The 18,055-nt window shown below is 43.7% G+C and overlaps 1 protein-coding gene across 1 annotated transcript; it reads right to left on the bottom strand.

Moving 5' to 3' along the window:
• Positions 1-6,540: 6,540 nt before the first annotated feature.
• Positions 6,541-16,563, bottom strand: LOC144949400 (uncharacterized). Its single transcript, XM_078879384.1, has 4 exons — positions 16,320-16,563; positions 10,934-11,675; positions 8,553-8,681; positions 6,541-8,080 (listed from the first exon to the last, which is right to left on the bottom strand). The coding sequence occupies exons 1-4, from the start codon at positions 16,413-16,415 to the stop codon at positions 7,905-7,907; spliced, it is 1,143 nt and encodes a 380-aa protein (XP_078735510.1). The 5' UTR covers positions 16,416-16,563; the 3' UTR covers positions 6,541-7,904.
• Positions 16,564-18,055: the final 1,492 nt, after the last annotated feature.

The following is an 18,055-nucleotide window of genomic DNA, read 5'->3' as shown; positions in this document are numbered from 1 at the left end:
CCGGGGAAGCGAAAAAATCGGGAGTTATAGACACACTACCCGTCGTCACGGAAACTGCAGATGGGTGATGGAGCATAATATCAGTATGCGTGCCAGTGTGTTGGTTTGTGATTTCAGTTTGTGTGTTTGGATGTTGATGTGTAGTTTCGTTCAGATGCTGGTCTGAGCTATTAGCATCTATATTTGTGAGTTGTGGTGTGATGGTAGAGTTTGTGTCAGAATTAAGGTGTTGATTTGAGATTGTAGTTTGTGTGTTAGGGTGCAGAGGTGTGACAGTGCCATGTGTATCCATGAGTTGCGGGGTAATAGGGTGTATGTTAGGGTGTTGTATGATGGTAGTGTGTGCATGTGAGATGGTATCCTGGGTTTCAGGCTGTAGGGGTGCCAGAGTACCATGTGTGATAGTAAGTTGTGGTGTAATAGGATGTGTGTTAGGTTGTTGGTGTATAATAGTAGTACGTGTGTTTGGATTAGTGTGTTTCTGTGCGTTAGTGAGTTGAGGTGTGATGGTGGATTTTGTGTTGCTGCGCATGACAGTGTTAGGATTGTGTGGCCTAATTGGTCCGGTATTATGTTGTTGGCTTATTATGGTAATGTACGTGTTTGGTTTAGTGTTTTGGTGTGTGTTAGCAAATCTAGATGAAGGGGTAAATTTAACGTTCGGGTTTTGTGGGGAATGGTGTTGTTGTATGATGGTAGTGTGTGCGTAAGTGTGTTGGTGCGCCGAGGTAGCCCGAGTATTCGGGGGTAGCGTTGGCGTGGTAGGGCGGTCACCCACCACAATCACCGCTGCAACACAACAAATCATTGGAGAATCATTACTAAACAGTAAACATAAACACAAACACACCTAACTTCTGAGCAGTAACCAAGCCAACTAAGCACCCCGTTTAACTTTAAAAGCACAGGACCAAATCAGTCGGGAATGGGTTCGACATCGGAAGCGGAGCAGGTTTGCGCCTGGACAGTGCTTGGATAGCCGAAAACCATTCACATCAGGTTATGAGTGGGATTACAGCCAACAATAAAGCAAAAAATATCCCTTTGTAGTATTGTACATTCATAACTATGCTCCCATGCTTCCCCACCTTTACAAACCCGCACTGACCAAGTACATTCCAAGAGTTGTAATAATTCGGATGTTATGGTTTTGATACGACAGTATCTCTTAGACACTGTTAAGATGCAACTATTTACGGTACTTTATTCTTTGGGTCTTTCGGTAAAGTCACGGAGATGGTTTAAAGAAAATAACAGAAAACTACGACGGTTCGATCACAACACAAGCGATCGTCGGTCAGGAGGAACGATGGTAGCCCAAAACTCTTTGATCCATCTCCGTGACTTTACCGAAAGACCCAAAGAATATTAATTACTGCAGCTTTAAGTCAAGATTTACAGTACATCAAAAGAAGGGAAATATAAAATAACAAAAAATCGTCACGGTGCTCCGAGCGCGCTATCAGTAAAACCGAATCGAATCTTGGTTAAAATTGTAATAAATTAAAACCAAAACATAGTATTTCACTCTAAAATCCAATCCTAGAAAGGGGTAAGATATATTCCCGTGGAGAAGTGGTCAAATAACCACGACGACGAGCCGCGTATAACCCATCGACTGAAGAAAATCGAATCTCTTATCGATTAAACCTTTTTTTTCAATGTCATCATGAAGGCGGTTAAATTGATTTTTAAAAAGTTTACCCGCTGAACATCTTTCAACATTACGAGTCTAAAGTCGGCAAATGCATTACTCTTGAAACGCAGGTAAAAAAAAAGATTTAGAAAGCGACGCGTATTTTTTAATGCAATTCTAACTTCGTATTATAAACTTAACTCCTTGTTAGAGCAGTGGGGTGAATTAAAAGGCGCGCAATTAACCATTTTTAATATATAAATTGTATATCTTTAGTAGCCGACGATTTTACCGTTACACAAATACAACTTAACGTTCACACCATGTTTTAGACGCCTTCGTGCGATAATTTCACTTAAACTTTGTTTTAAACCCCCGCCCGCTGTCAACTATTAATTGCACGTTACCATATCACCATCGTTTGAGGCAAATTTATCGACAGTACTTTTGTAAAAAAAAACATTACAACGGGGCGGGGGTAAAGTTAAAATTATTTCCACAAAACTACGCGACACTTTAAAAACGCGGCGATGTTTAAAAAAAAATTCCCCCCGATTTACATGTTTTGTTAAATATCTAAACTTAAGTCTTGCCTGGCCACAGCGCAGCAGCGAACGCCGCGCACACGAGCGCGAGCCACGCGCCTCCCGCCATCCACGTGACCTGACCGCCCTCGCTCTGACGTCGACCAACTGGCCACGCCTTTCCAATATATATATATACCTCAATGACGTCATGCTCATGCAAGGGACTGGGGTGTGTTGTAAGGGTGTGACGTCAAACAGCGAGTCCGCCTTGGCAATGACGCCATCGCTCCGACTTGGTGAGGACGTCATTGCTCTGACTTGACGATGACGTCATCGCTCCCCCTCCCACGTGTGCGAGAGTTTGTTGCGGTGACGACGCCCAGCGGCCACGTGGCGAGGTGTGTGCAGAGGGAGGTCCGTGGGTTCGATCCCGACCCTGACAGCTGCTCGCTGCTGTATATTTGGGGCTTGCGGCGTCTCTCTGTCACCGCGGTCGCGTGGATTTTGATCCGGGTCTTCCCGTTCTTCCACTCCACGTTTAGAATCAACGTCACGCGTTTAAAGTATTTGGCTGCTATAAATGTTCACGTGATGACAAGTCAATTTGTTGAGCTAATTATTTGTGGCCAGGTCGCTTCTCAAACAAAATAGCTGTGTGGCTCAGTGGGCCCTTACTTGGTAAAATAAAAAAAAATCTAGTTTTCGTATGTGCGATGGCGTCATCGTCACAGTAAGTCTGCGATGACGTCACCCAGCCGATGAATCGTTGAAAATGACGTAACAAACGATTGAGTTTTGTGCGTGGCAACGTTGTGATGTGATGACGTCATTACGCCTCGTACCGCGGTCGGGCATGCGAGGCTTCTGACCGCAACTTAGTTTGTCCGAACTGTCAGTGACAATTCTAGATTTGAAGCTTTCGTGACTGCAAGGATTCATACTCTTAGGTTTTTTCGGTAAAGTCACGTAGGTAAAAAATAAATAACAGAAATAATTATTATTTCTATTATTTTAATAGAATTTTTTTTTCTCTATTCTTTTAATTATTTATTTTTTACTTACGTGACTTTACCGAAAAAAACCTAAGAGTATGTCAGTGACAATCGGCTGCTAAGTGCCCAAGTTGGACATTGCAACCAGTTTGATACAACGTTGCCACGTGCTGACGAATTTCATTAAAGAGAAAGATTAACACATTGTGGCACAATAAAATATCACGTGGCTCCATCCCAAAACAAATGTGGATCAAAGTCTTGCAAGTTTTTGTTGTTTGTTCACGTTTCAGAAGGGATCTTGCTCGGAGGGTTTATTTTGCAGCTTACGGCTTCTTACAGTCACACGTGGAATGTTTTTTTTTTATCCATTGCTGGATGAGGACTTGTCCCAGGGATTCTGTGCGGGTCGTGAGGTTCACTGATTAAACTTCATACCTGTCAACCCCTTCTCAGTGCCCTACCTTATTAGAGACCAATCCAGACCTTATTGATCACCCCGTGCCCTTATAAATCTCAACGTTCATCCTACAAAGCCCGTATTGAAACGGCTGTACGTCGTGGACCTGAAAACTCTAATTTCCCTGTAATAAAATACGTATGGGGGGGGATGACAGGTCAGCGCAACAATGGATTTTACAGCAGTGCCCTCACATAGGCCGTCAATAACAACCCCCACGCCAACGTTGGCATGGGGTGCCCCTTTATTTCATCAATGTGTGCAGTTATATAACACTAACAACACTGACATTTACATAACTTCATAATACCTCTTTTGCCAGTACCAAAATATAGGGTTTTCCCCCTTTTTTCTGGCAACAAAACTGAAACCTTTTTTCAAGGATTCATGTCTGCATTAACCACAATACTTGCAGTCAAAATACAAACAAAAAACATACTATGATAATATATGTATTGTCCTTCAAACTGATTGGTCCACACCAAGGGACGGCTTTCTTTTGAGCCTCGACCCAATTGGTGCTCGACCAGAGGACGCCAAAAGGCGTACAGCTCAAAGACAATGCACTATCAAAGTAATGAGGGCTCGGGGTGAGCATCTACATCATAAGACCTCCTTTGCCAGTACCAAAATATTATAATATTATCATAGTATGTTTTTTGTTTGAATCCTTGTAAAAAGGTTTCAGTTTTGTTGCCAGAAAAAAAGGGAAAAAACCCTATTATTATTTACATAACTATTTAATAAGGAGCTAAAACCAGCCTCTCGGTAATTTTGCGGGCCACATAAACAAAAATTGCAAGCACAGACTGGATTATACTTGTGCCGAATGTTACCTTTCTAGCCGTTCTAGAACATTCCTCTTGGATTTTGCACCAGTCATCGTCGTCAGTGCGCATTAGATGTGACTGATGTAACGAGATGAATGAGATCATCATTTTAAAAAGAAATCACATTAATGTCCACATTACTGGGACATTAAATACGTTAGCTTAACAGAGCCCACCTATACTCTTGACTCGGTGCGTTTGAGTCAAACGTTGAAATACAATTATAAAACAGCCTGTATCTCGGTTCACTATTAAATAACATTCCTGATTGCCTGTAATTACACGCTGATGCTCATAGACTGTAACATGAATTAATTTATGGCCCTATGTCAAGCCACTACTGGATAAGGGCTTCGTTTTTCCCTCGCCGTGTTGGTCAAGAGGACTTGCTTCACCATACTTCACCACGCTGGGTAATTGGTGAAGGTGGGCCCCTGATGTTCGCCGTGGCAGTGACTCTTAACTCGGATGGCAGGAGTTCAAAGTGCAACGCGCTAACCACTGCGCCACCACTCCGCCTCCGCTGCAGTGAGACTGCAGTGAAAATGCTGTGTACGTAACTGTTGTTGAGTAGGAAAAGGAATGGGTGCGAATGTGAGCTTTACCGGCTCGAGGTACAGTATTATTACGATTACCCCTCAAACACAGAGGCCGGATGTCCCCCTCCGTCAAGGCTTCCTCCACAGTCTGGAATAATTGTTTTTGAATTCAAAGCTAAATTCTTTTATGAAAATCAGCTGCCGGTTCACCATTCCCTGGTGAATTGTTTTATTTTCATTTGTTTCATGCCAATTTTAAATCCGATGCAAGTCAAAGCAGAACTTAACTTATTATCTGGACTGGTTTTGATCAAAATCACAAATTTAAAAAATGTGCCTGTGTCTTTTATTGTCTTGGAAGCATATACATCCTAAAATCAGTCCAAAATCATTTTAGAGATTAGTTTAGGATCATTGGCCAGCTTCCTATGTGAATTAATTTGTGTAATCCGTCTCCTCGGTTGCTTTTTTTTCCAAAAAGATAAAAAATTACCGAGTTAGATGCACCAAAATCCTGACTCATGTCGAGGTTTTGTTCATCGTTCTGTCTTGCGGAAAAGTTCACTTTCCAAGTAATCAGGAGTCAATTTCATAATTGGCGGATTGCATCTCGCCACTCGTCACTGCACACTTGCAGAATGGCTCAAAGTAAGCAGGGTCAGGGTGGAGCCAGGATGCAGCCGGCAATAGTACTTATGCAATTTGTATTGATATACTTTGTTTATTATGTATCTTTAGTGACTTGCTTACTTTCGTATACTTTGAACGCCCATCAGTGCTTCATAGCTCATCAGATTCCTCCCGGATAAATACAGATTCCGATTCTGCAACGGATAATTTGCGTGTCGTGTGGAGGCGTGCATAGTATCGTGGTTTCAAACAACACACAAATACATTTAAAAAGCACTCGGCCTGTGTGCATACTGCAAAAGCCATCATGATGCAATACCTAAATATCTGCATTGTGATCCTCTTATCTTCAGTCATCATCCCATTCTATGCGATAATTGTTTTACTTGGCAGGCACCAAATGTGAGCGACCGACCTTAGACAAAAGTACATTCGCTTTTCAGGAACTTATATGAAGGTTTTTGTAAAACGCACAAAGGCAAAGTGCTTTTTGTACACGTTTTTGGGGTGTTGTTTGATACAGTACTTGTATTTCTTTCCAGCCTGCATTATTTTTCTCTTACGATGGGCGTTTATCATCGTTTACAGATTTTTATTAACGTTGTGGTTAGCGCACTGTGCTATAAACCCATTGGCCTGAATTCCAATTCCCAGCCACGGCGGCTAACATCAGTGGTGATAATTATTTGAACTGGTCCTAGGCCTCCCTAAGGTCGACTCGGCCCTCAAGGAGTACCTGATGCATTATGTAAAGATCAGTGATGGTGAAGACAAAGGCGGTTGGGAGTGGTACTGGCCACAATAATATATGCCGTTCTGACCTTCAGGAGACGCTTGCAAGCAAAAATTACCTCCACAGCAGATGTAGGTGGTAGGGGGATCTTTGTATGATGAAACGAGATGTTTGGGCAATACCTTACTGAAAAGAAAGTTTTATTTCCAGTCTCTCATATATTCACAACTTGCAAATATATACCGAAAACAGGAGGATATTAAATGTATACATTCAAAGCACGGCTTATCCACAGTATACATATTAAGTAATTAAGAGTTTCGCTTATCCAATATATGATCGCATAGCGAATTTTAACCATTATATGAATTCAAGGTCTCCTTATCCAACATAGTAGAAATAACACATACCCTCATGAATATTCAAAGTCTCCCATATGTAATATACATATTCTAGATATAGCATATGACTTATTTATCATCATTGCTAAATGCAATGTATAAATTCTAAGTCCGGCTTATCAAATACTGTATCCGAAAAGTCCTGCTCATCCAAAATATCAATTATAAATAACTTCAATGTCTATAAATAGAACTTCATTTTCCATTATTTACCCCAGTGAAAGCCCACTGACATAAAAACATTTGTGACCGACAATTCATTTAACCTGGTGAGAGAACTCAAGATTTCTCAACTCTTGATATTGACGTAATATATTTAATCATGACAGCCCATCGAGCTTAATTATCAGTGTATTTCATACCTAAGTATAACTTTATATTTACGCTATAAGGCAGTGATAACAGTGGGCGAGGCTCACGTTAGGCAAAGTTAACGTTCTGCTTAAACGTTGGGTATATTTTTGTCTTGGATGCAAAACTAACCAATTTTTTTACAGTTTTTAACAGTAAAGTTTTACCCACCCAACCATTCACCTACTCGTCCACCCAAACAATCGCGCACCAACCCAGTTCGTAACTCATTCTACCAACTGCTCACCAACTCAGCCCTCACCCTCATTGACCCATTCATTTTTACCTCCTAACTCAGGTGATTGACAGGCAACTATGGACCATGCAGGTGAGTTACAGGTGTGTCTTAGAACAGTATACTGGTGAGTTTATCATACAGGTGAGCGACAAGAGGGTCTTCGTAGACATGCAAGTCTTGAGTCACAGCTAGGTTTTGACCTACAGGTAACAGGTAAGTGACAGACAAGTCTTGGCATAGAGGTGACAGTCACAGGATATAGATGAGTGACAGCTACATTTTGATGTACAGGTGAGTTTTAACTGAGCAGAGGAGTCAGATTTGTACATCTGAGTATTAACCATACAAGTCATTCTTGACAAAGGTTGAAAGCCATAGTTGAGTCTTGACCCAAAAAGTGAGAGTCACAGGTGAATACGGGTAAATCTTGGCATACAGGGGAGTCGTAGCTGGCTCTTGGCATACAGGTGAGAGTCATCGGTGCCTCTTGGTGCACAGATGCGAGTCATAGGTGGCTCTTGGCGTACAGGTGCGAGTCATCGGTGGCTCTTGGCAAACAAGTGAGAGTCATAGGTGGGTCTTGGCATGCAGGGTGAGGTGGTCGGAGCGAGAAAATCTCCGGTCGCAGTCTGGGCAGGAGAAGGGCCGCGCCCCGGTGTGCTTGCGGACATGGCGCGTGAGCTCATCCGAGCGTGCGAAGCGCCACGGGCATGGAGACCATGGGCACACGTACGGCTTCTCTCCTGCACACGCACAGGTACACACACCATCAGCAATCGTGTAACCAATCTGTCCAACTCCTACATGCGTGCCGATTCAATTTCTCAATTTTAGCAGTGGGCGTCCATTCGGTTGCATTCCCTCTATTGGCTGCCACCCCATTGGCAGTCTTGACCTTCCGTCATCATTCCTTCTCGCAAAATGTCCTGCCCAAGCCCACTTACCTGTAATGATAGCTAGTCAATATGATGTCTTCAACTTGCGATTGCTCTCTAACGCATGTGTAGGTATGATGCACACCCAGTCATCTCATGCCAGTTGACTCAAAACTCCTGGGCCTATCCCGTGACCTGCCAGCGAGGCTTTCGACAATTCACGTGGCCTCAAAGTACACCTAGCCTGGCACAAGTGCTGTAGTGACATCAACACTACTTAGTAGCAAATGGAAGATGTTTGTGTATGCGCTTGCATATGAGTGTTCACTACAGTGCTCACCTGTGTGTGTGCGAACATGCGCCTTGAGGTGCGAGCTCTTGGTGTAAATCTTCCCACACCCCGGGTGTGTGCACGCATGCGAGGCCTTCCTGATGCGTGCTCCACCACGCGCACGCACGCCTTGCACACCTGTACACACATACACACATATATAAAGTACATATAGACATATGTAACAAATATACAGAACATGATGAATTGCGGCGGAGTGCTTTGCGCACTGCGCCAAGAACCCGACAACTTGGGTTTGATGGGTTTTAGAATCTTTATTTAGACCGGAGGAATCTGATGAGCTCCGAAGCTCTTATTCACAGATGTCCAGCATGGATGGCTCAGAAAATGACACCAGCAAATAAAGTTGGAGAAACTGTTATGTACTCTACACAACAAATTAAGTCATAGCAACAAAGTTTTCCCATTGACAAAATACATTCCAGCCATGGCTAACTTCACTGGCAAGTTTATATCTAATTTGAACCTGGGCTTTAGATCAACCCACATGTACCAGTGGAATGACAGATTGTAAATAGATATTTGATTATCATTCAATATATATATACAATCAAACATATCGAGTACACACACACAATTCACCTAGACATCGACAAATGCACACAGTATATGCGCACACACACAATATAAATAGTCACAGAAAAGGTGCAGCCCTGCGATACATTGCTTGTCACTACTTGCAGAAGGGCCTTTAGTGGGAGCTTTATATATACTACACACAAGGTTATTCCAAAAAGAAACTAAAGTTATTTTTTTAGAAGACCTCAGTGCAAACTGTTTCTCCAGTTACCCTCTACTAAAACACCAATGTCCCAGTGGCCCCATATGCTTTCTAAAGCCAGCAGCAGACATATTTAGGTCAGTCCTTAAGCGACGACGACACCACTGCATTAACACTTAATAGCCTCATCGTTTTAAACACATAGCTTCTCTCAAAGGTCAGCACAGATTGGAGTCTGAACGGCTCGGTCTAGGCTGTGTGCCGAATGTTACAGAACTTTCTGTACAAGCTTTCCCATTAATTCCGTCACTGCGTGCAGGACGATGATATGGATGACCCTGCTGAAACTGCAGCTATTCCACCTATTTATAAATGTTGCCACGATTCATATTTGTCACAATCTAGCAGCTTGACTCTTCAATAAATTTTACTCATTTGATACACTCAGCACAAAAACAATTGAATAAGACACTGATCTTCTAATATGCCGGCATGCAAGGGCACTACCATCTTTGATTGTGTTGAAAGGTCTGCCATCTAATGGCCAAATATGTTAACACGTATTGCACATTAATATAACAATAATTTTCCATTTAGTACAATACTCCGTTTTTACCAAAATTATGAAAATCTTATTTACTGACACACACCCTCGTACATAATTACAACAACCGCCATTTGCCACTAAGTGACAGTGACGTCACCATACAACTTGTGCCAGGCTAAGTGCACTTTGAGGCCACATGAAGTGTCGAAGGCTCACGGACAGGAGGCGACTGGACAGACACAAGTGCCATGGGTTGACTGAAATACATGCATAGATATAGCGTATACGCTCTATAAAACTATAAGTGGAACTCTCTAGGACAGGTAACAGGACACACACCTACCTATAAGCTTGTAGAACGCACGCAGTTATATGCATGCATACACTTGTGCAAACAAATACGAGGGGTGTGACCGCCAGTTAAAGAACAATCGTTCAGAATGAATCATCAGACTGACCCGGCATGCATCAAAATATTACTAAACAACATTAGGGTCATGTCCCGATTGGCAGATCGGATTTATTTTTCAGAATTCGAATACGTCACAAGTATATTTCTGGACTCTTTTTTTTTTAACTCTGCAGAGCATGAAGAATGTAAAGCAGCTGGAGCAGAGATTTACAAAAAAGATCTGGTTATAGTTTGTGGCACAGTGCATCATGTAGATTTGTGAGAATCTCGGCTGTCTGGTGGCCAGGAGACTGTAGTAAGTTAATGCATTGTCATCACGAGGGCCAGCATCAGCAACAATCCTCAGAGTAACATCATCATCGAGAAGCAGAATCATCATTAAACACCGAAAAAGAACGTATTCACTCAATGGGCCTGACCAGAAATAAACTGACTCATTGATCATCAGCAGCATTATCGCTATACACAACAGATATAGCAGACTTAAATAGCTGCAGCATCAGTCATCATAAACACAGCAGTATCTTCAAACTCATCATCAACAGCAACACCATAAGCAGCATCATACACAGCATTTATCCTCTTAAACAATAGCATAAGCATCACAGCTTCTTCAAACCACATGATCAAATCCCATTATACCCAACTGCGCGACCCTGATATACACAACCAATTATAGCAACACTCACCGGAAGCTTTTGTAAAGGTGTTTCCGCCGGTTGCCGCAGTAATGGTTGGCTGTTGAGGCGATGGCATTGCTCCCTCGCGGTGCTGGGCCGAGCTGGCAGGATCTTTGCCAGGAACGGATGGCAGCTCCAGTGTGGGAACCTCTAGTAGCTTTGCCATAGGAACTAAAGGTTTCTCCATCCTGGGGAGCACTTTTTGCTCAACAATGGGGACCAGTGGTTGCTCTGCCCTCGGGACAAATGATAGTTCTGTTCCAGAGACCAGTTGTTGTTCCATCCTGGGTACCATTGGTTGCTCCATCCTGGGTCCCAGGAGATGCTCCACTGTGGAGACGAATGGCTGCTCCGTTCTGGGGAACAATGGTTCATTCATGGTGGAGACCTCTAGTAGCGCCGTCCTGGGGATGTATGGAACTTCTGCTGTGGAGACAACCATTGCTTCTCTCCTGGAGTCGTCCATTAATTCTGCCGTGGAGGTCAACGGCTCATTTCCAGCATTCATCAGAGTCCCTGTATCAAAGCCTACAGCCAGGCTGCACGCACTATAAAGCACCGAAGTGTCAAGCTCCGAGCTGTTGCTCATGTAGAATCCTTGTTCCGCCAAGGGGCCCATCTGCTCCTCCACCGTAAAGCCCATCTGCTCCTCCACCGTGGGACCCAGAAGGTGGGACAGGGATCCCGAGGTCGAGGGAGCAGTGAGGAGGAAGTCCAGTAGGTCATCATCAGAGAGATCAAAGGTGGGAACCTGGGGAAAGATACAGAAATATAACATCGTTATTAAGGTCAGGAGGACATCGGGTCAAGTTCAAGGTGCCACCATGGCCAAAGCCATTGGTGCTGCCACACCTCATCAATGGTTTTTACCTTTTGCCAGATCCCATTGCTGCTGCACAGTAGACATGCGACCTCCAGGATCTGCCCTAACAGTACCCCACCGTGTGGTATTAGGTCTTCACCCTCGGTCGCCGGATTCGTTGAGACAAATCCAATGCCTGTCCTCGGCAACCGACACTTTACCACCTCCACCTTCTCTCCCGAGACCAATGTCGTTAATACCATCATGCCTCGGCATCGCTATAGAACTGTTGACAACTAGCTTTAAGGGACAACTATTACACTCTCATCACCACTAAATTCTGGTTTCGTCTTTCCCTTGTGCAGGTTGACACATCCTACAAGTATCAACCATCACAACCACCCGTTCATGATTGCATCCTACTGCGCTTTCCCTTAACATTGTATTTCGAAATTGCAATTTGCTTACAATATCCTGCAATTAATGATCTCGCATGCTCCACATGCTTCTAAACTAAAAGGCCAGAAGCTCCAGCTCTGAGCCGACAGTGGGAGGGAATAAACCACTGGCCAGATCTTTACCAGTCACGAACCTTCAACTTCATCAGGAGGGTTAACATGATATTATCTTATCACTGTGAATAACTCACATTTGTCAATAACATTACCTTAAAGGGAATAATATTTAATGGGCAACGATTCTGGCAACAGTCCTTTTGCATATCAAATAAGAGGGGCACGTAGTTGCACACTAATATACACCGTGCTGACAGATAACATTTATATTTTAAAACTTTTCTAATGAATAGTATTCAATTGAAATATGTATGGTTAACTATATCACTGTTACAGCATTGGTATAATAAAAAATTGTAGTCGAAATAAAACATCCTAGCGTTCATTCTCTAGTAGTTGAACGGTAAATGGTAAAAACAACTAATTTTATAATATGCCACCTTTACGTACCTGTCTCCCCCACATAAAACATATAAAGGTACTTTTTACACATCACATCAGCCACATCACATGCTGAAAGTGCATAATTTCAGCAGCAATGGTTCAACACAACTAAAAACCCTGGACTGATTACAACATTTAGTGTCTCATCAGCAGCCAGGCTTGTTCGAACCGATGCTGCTGAACTGCCAGCTATGTATAAGGAAATGGTAAGATAACGATGGATTTTATTTCTGCAATATTCAAGTCGTTTTCAAGAAGTGGGGATGGCTTTCGTTCGGAGCAGTGTCCTGCCCTTTCCCCCTCATTTAATTGAAACAGTTTTAAGATTATTGACCGACTTTCACGAACTAATTTAACTTCAAAAAGTAGGTGGAGCTGTTGCTCCATTAAACTCCACGAATCCAGTGGTCCTACACAAATCACACCAAACTTGTTTCTGAAATTAAGTAGCAACCTTTTTGCGGAATCCAGTCAAGTATCCGGATCTCACCCAGATTCCGGAACTGAACGAGACCCCAAACATCGCACCTCCTTCGCTTTGATATTCCTCGAAGACACCATCGACCCCATCGGAACATCAAGAGGCTGTTAAGCAAATCTCCTTCACGAATGGAAACCCAAAGACAAGCCACAGTACACAGTGCGATTGTGGACATGCAACCCAAACTATGGGCCATAACTTAAACAACTGCAGTCTGCGGCTCCTTCGACGGAGGAAACAGCAACATGACACCAACCCTCTCCTTAAGCCCCCTCTCGTCGTGGCTAGCAGACCTCGACAATGACATGAAACGCTCAACATACTGCCAGCATGCGCAAAAAAATAGAATGAAAGTATCCGTTTGATGTTTTCAATGCGCATCACGGATATCGAGGGCGGCGGAGGAGGCGGTGACGCATTGGTTAAAGTGCTTGCGGATATGAACCCGGTGAACCTACCTGGCTAACCTACCTGGCTGGGTTGGATCGCCAGCTACAGCCACCATCAGTGGCGAGTGAACAATGTTCTGATTCTGCAGCCCTCCCCCACCACCACCAACATCTAACTTTCACCAGCCCACAATGACCGGCGTGGTGAAATATGGCCAAATAACCCACATCATCCATGACCTAGACCGGCATCGGGAAATAACTAAATCCAGCGGTGGATTGATAGCGAACGACCTGTATTTGACATTACATTGATATTAACTTTGAGTGGGTTTAAATCACGAGTTATTAAACAAGAACAAAATTTGCTATTATGGACACTTTGAAATGAATATCCCATGTTGCGACATGGGCGGCACCACAACCAACTGTACAATGCGGGAGAGAATGTGGGCGACTTGAGGATTCGGTGGGAAATTAGACGTTTCGGGGACGTTATAGACACCTACAAGAGATGTTACAGAAACCAACACGAGATGTGAGAGATGCGGAGTCACGGCACTTGGCCTGGCTCCATGTCAATGAGCCGGGGTGGGGTTCAAGGCATGTTTTTCCCCTTCTTCCTGCCACTTTAAAGGCAACTCAAAACAAGTGCAACTTGTGAAATTGACACGCAATATCGGTACATGGGAACGCAGGGGCATATCTTAGACGTGTCGTAAAAAAAAAATTGTAATCGCTCCAAAAAATTATGTTCCAAACCCACCGCCGGTACAATACTGCAACATAGTCTCAGCCATGGGGTGGAGAGAGGGGGGCGGGGGGGTAGGGGGGAGGGGCGGGGTAGGGGGGAGGGGCGGGGTAGGGGCGAGGGAGGGGCGAGGGAGTGGCGGGGACTCCCACCCCGGCGATTCCATTATCGAAGACACCACCAACTAGAATCGATTCCAATTTCCGTCTCGTTTCCACCGTCTCGTTCGTCTTGTCGAAATGTTCTCACTCGCTGTTTGTTGTTTTAGTTTGCGACATCGTCGCTAGATTACCATAAACGCAATGGCATTTGCGTACTGCACAATAACGCAAAATCGATTCTTGTGCGAGGTAATCGATGCGTGCGATATCAACCCCTTGAGAATCGACGTGACAAAGTACAACAATATACACACCCTGGACTGCGCAACGTAGTTTGCAACGCAAGCTCAACACCCACTCGCGTGTTATAAATATTCTCTCTTATAGACCGAAATAGTTCAAACGTGTCTCTTCAAGTACTGCACTTGAACCGTTGAAATGTTAGTCAATTAGTTCACACGACCACGAGAGCCCCCCCCCCCAACCTGCGTTGTCGATTGTTCGTCGTGGGGGGTATGAAGGGGGGTCTGCAAACTCGTTGCAAGAAGAGACAGTCTGTACTGAACGGGTAACATCTACAACAGCTGTCTGCCTCTTAGCTTAATACTGCAGAGCAGAGAACCCCATGGTTGTATTGTACCCCCCCGCCACCTCCAAAAGTCGCAATGATGAGTGGTCAAGTATGGTCAAACGAGCCCCCCAGGACCAACAGCAAAGAGGTCGTGTGGAGGGTCCCTTGAATCTAGCAGGAGATTGACAACGGGCTCATACTCTTAGGTTTTTTCGGTAAAGTCACGTAGGTAAAAATAAAAATAAATAATAAAAATAATAGAAATAATAATAGAAATATAATTTATATTCTTTTATTTAAAAATATAAATAATATAAATATTATTTATATTATTTTTATCTATTTTTATCTACGTGACTCTACCGAATAAACCTAAGAGGTAAAAATAAAAAAGAAATATAATAGAAATAAAAATATAAATATGATTAGTATAAATTTTATTATTTAATAATATACATAATACATATTTTTTCTAGTATTTTTATTATTATTATTTTTTTCCTACGTGACTTTACCGAAAAAACCTAAGAGTATTATGAATCCTTGCAGTCACGAAAGCTTCAAATCTAGAATTCACAAAGGGCTGTCAATCAACATGGGACAGTGCGCTTGTATGCAGTTGAGACACGCCGCTGTTGTATGGCAATATGCCGCACATGGTCAATGTCGGCACACATCAATGCGATGTAAAATTCTAAACTAATCGTGCCCTCTCGTTTGATCACAAGCCAGTTTAGAACTTTTCTGTGACAGTACGACACGTGGACTGACGACACGTGCACCGCCGCACGTGTTAAAACTTCCGTGGTAGCGCGTCACCACTCACTACTTTAACCACAAACCCTCAAAGTGAACGAGTCAAAGAGTTAACACTTCGACAACGGGCATCAAACCAACGCGCAGAAATATTTAGTGCAATACAGAATAGTGAAATGTGTTTTATCTTATTCGACGTGGCACGGTACAAATGTTGTTTGTTTGCAAGCGGTGTGCAACGATGTCTATATAAACACCACAAGTTTGTGATGTTCACCGTGCACGTCTCGAGACGCACGTGTCAGAACGTGTAAGTTTTATAATTGCACGCACGTTATGTGCAGATATGCTGCACGTTGTTACATTTAGCCAACACCCTCCCACATACCAAGCAGAAAAAACATACAAACTGGGCTAGAAAAAATACGAGACTCGAATTTGTTTCTTCAACCGAATCCAGATTAGCAATGCAAATTGTATCCACGTAGGGTGGCTGAATTCACATTATACGCCTCCACAATAAGAAGCACGATAAGAACTCGGCAATCACAGCAAATTAATTCAAATGCAACAGCAGCAACTTACCGCCACGTTCCACTCCTCAAAGTCCATGCTCATCATGCTCCCCTGGGCTCGCGAGAAGACAGAAATCGGCGGCAGTGCAGCTTCCGCCAACCCCATTTTTTGTTTTTTAATACATTAGGGAGGGTCATTAATCACTTTTAAAGTTTAAACAAAACGACCGACTTCTGGCCGCCGGCGTTAAATGAATGAATCTCGCCAAACTAGGGCGCGGCGCTTTTATAGCCTAGGGGCGTGGCTTGCAGAGCATCGGCGAGTTCCCATTGGCGGATATCGTTAAAGGAGGCGGTCGAAAGCACCAACGGGGCGCTCCGATTGGTGGACGATCCGCGAATGGGCGTGGTCTGTTCGAGTTTGTGGCATCGCGCGAGGGCGACGCGGCTTGAGCGCGCGTCACGCGTAGGCGGTGCTGTTTGGCGTTGCCGGGGAGACGGAAGTAAATACTGTGACGTCACAAACGCACGTGCATCACCGCTATTGCCGCGGAAGCCGGGCAACCTTAGTTGGATTCCCGGTCGTGGCTAATATCAAGCGACGACTCATATCTTATCCGGTAACGGCCCTTCGTTTATTAAAACACTGTACCTACTTAATACTAACGCTGTTATCACGATTAATGAAGTTATAACGTTTAATACAAATGCTGGCGTGTTAGCGATATTATAACTTTTTTGAAATAGCTATATAGCTCTTTTTTTTCAGAAGCGACCAGGCCACAAATGATAGCTCAATGAAGTGGCTTGTCACGTGGACATTTATAGCAGCCAAATGCTTTAAAACACATGTTTCTAAATGTGAAGGTAAAAACCGGAGGACTCAGATAAAAATCCACACGACCACGGGGAGAAAGACGCTGCAAGCCCCAAATATACAGCAGGCGTCAGGGTCGGGAGCGAACCCACACCCTCCAACATACCAGGCGATGCAGTTAACATCTCACCACCGTGGAGCCCTAGGTGGAAGAGTGAGCGACTCGCAATCGTAAAGATGGTTGGTGGTTAACCTACTCTATTATACCTCCCGTGTCGATACATTGAGTGCCACTTTGTGGGGAAGTCAACAGTGCTTGCCATATGGATAGATTTCCCCCACCATGGGAAATGAGGAATATTCATCACTGACTCAGGGCTGAAACAGGAGATGATCACCGCTTCAATGTTCATTTGAGCAATAAATAACTTTCAATTGCTAATTATAGCAAACATGTTATCGCTGCAACAGTAGTCAGCTTGTGAATAGACTGGCTCCCGGCATAGGAGAGTAGCATTCCCATCGCTGGCTCCGAGTCCAAATAATGAATGGAGATTATCATGAATGCGATTTAATACAAATAATATTAATAATTTACAGGAGGCCTCCCTGCACCGAATGTCGTCGGGTTGTTTGACCATACATCACCGCATTGCTCCGTGCGTGTTGTTGCAGGGTGGGCCCAGGACTGCTTCAGGTATCACTCGCCACTGATGTTAGCCGTGACAGGGAAGAAGCGTAGGACGCCGGGCTGACAGTGCAATAACCCCCCAATCCCCCCCCCCCCACTATTTATATGGGAGTGGCTACTACTCCCCCAGATTTTCATCCACTCATAGACAAGAGCTTCGTCCAATCACAGCTCTTTCCCGAGTTGCTTTTATCAGTCCTTTACGATTGCTGATTCTTTAGATTTTAGCTGACGAATATAAAATTAGTTTTCATATAGGGTTACGGTTTAAGGTGCATAGCTTGGATATAAGAGTCAA

This window comes from Lampetra fluviatilis, chromosome 3 (genome assembly GCF_964198595.1).
Source record: "Lampetra fluviatilis chromosome 3, kcLamFluv1.1, whole genome shotgun sequence".
NCBI classification, from domain to species: domain Eukaryota; kingdom Metazoa; phylum Chordata; class Hyperoartia; order Petromyzontiformes; family Petromyzontidae; genus Lampetra; species Lampetra fluviatilis.
Note: the sequence above shows the minus strand (reverse complement) of the source record. Positions and strands in the feature narration are given on the sequence as shown.

Excerpts from the sequence above, each read along its gene's own strand:
- LOC144949400 (XM_078879384.1), bottom strand. The coding sequence starts at position 16,415 with ATGGGGTTGGCGGAAGCTGCACTGCCGCCGATTTCTGTCTTCTCGCGA. Across the intron at positions 11,676-16,319 it reads TTGAGGAGTGGAACGTGGCG|GTTCCCACCTTTGATCTCTC; the intron begins GTAAGTTGCTGC and ends ATCTTTCCCCAG. Across the intron at positions 8,081-8,552 it reads GCATGTTCGCACACACACAG|GAGAGAAGCCGTACGTGTGC; the intron begins GTGAGCACTGTA and ends GTGCGTGTGCAG.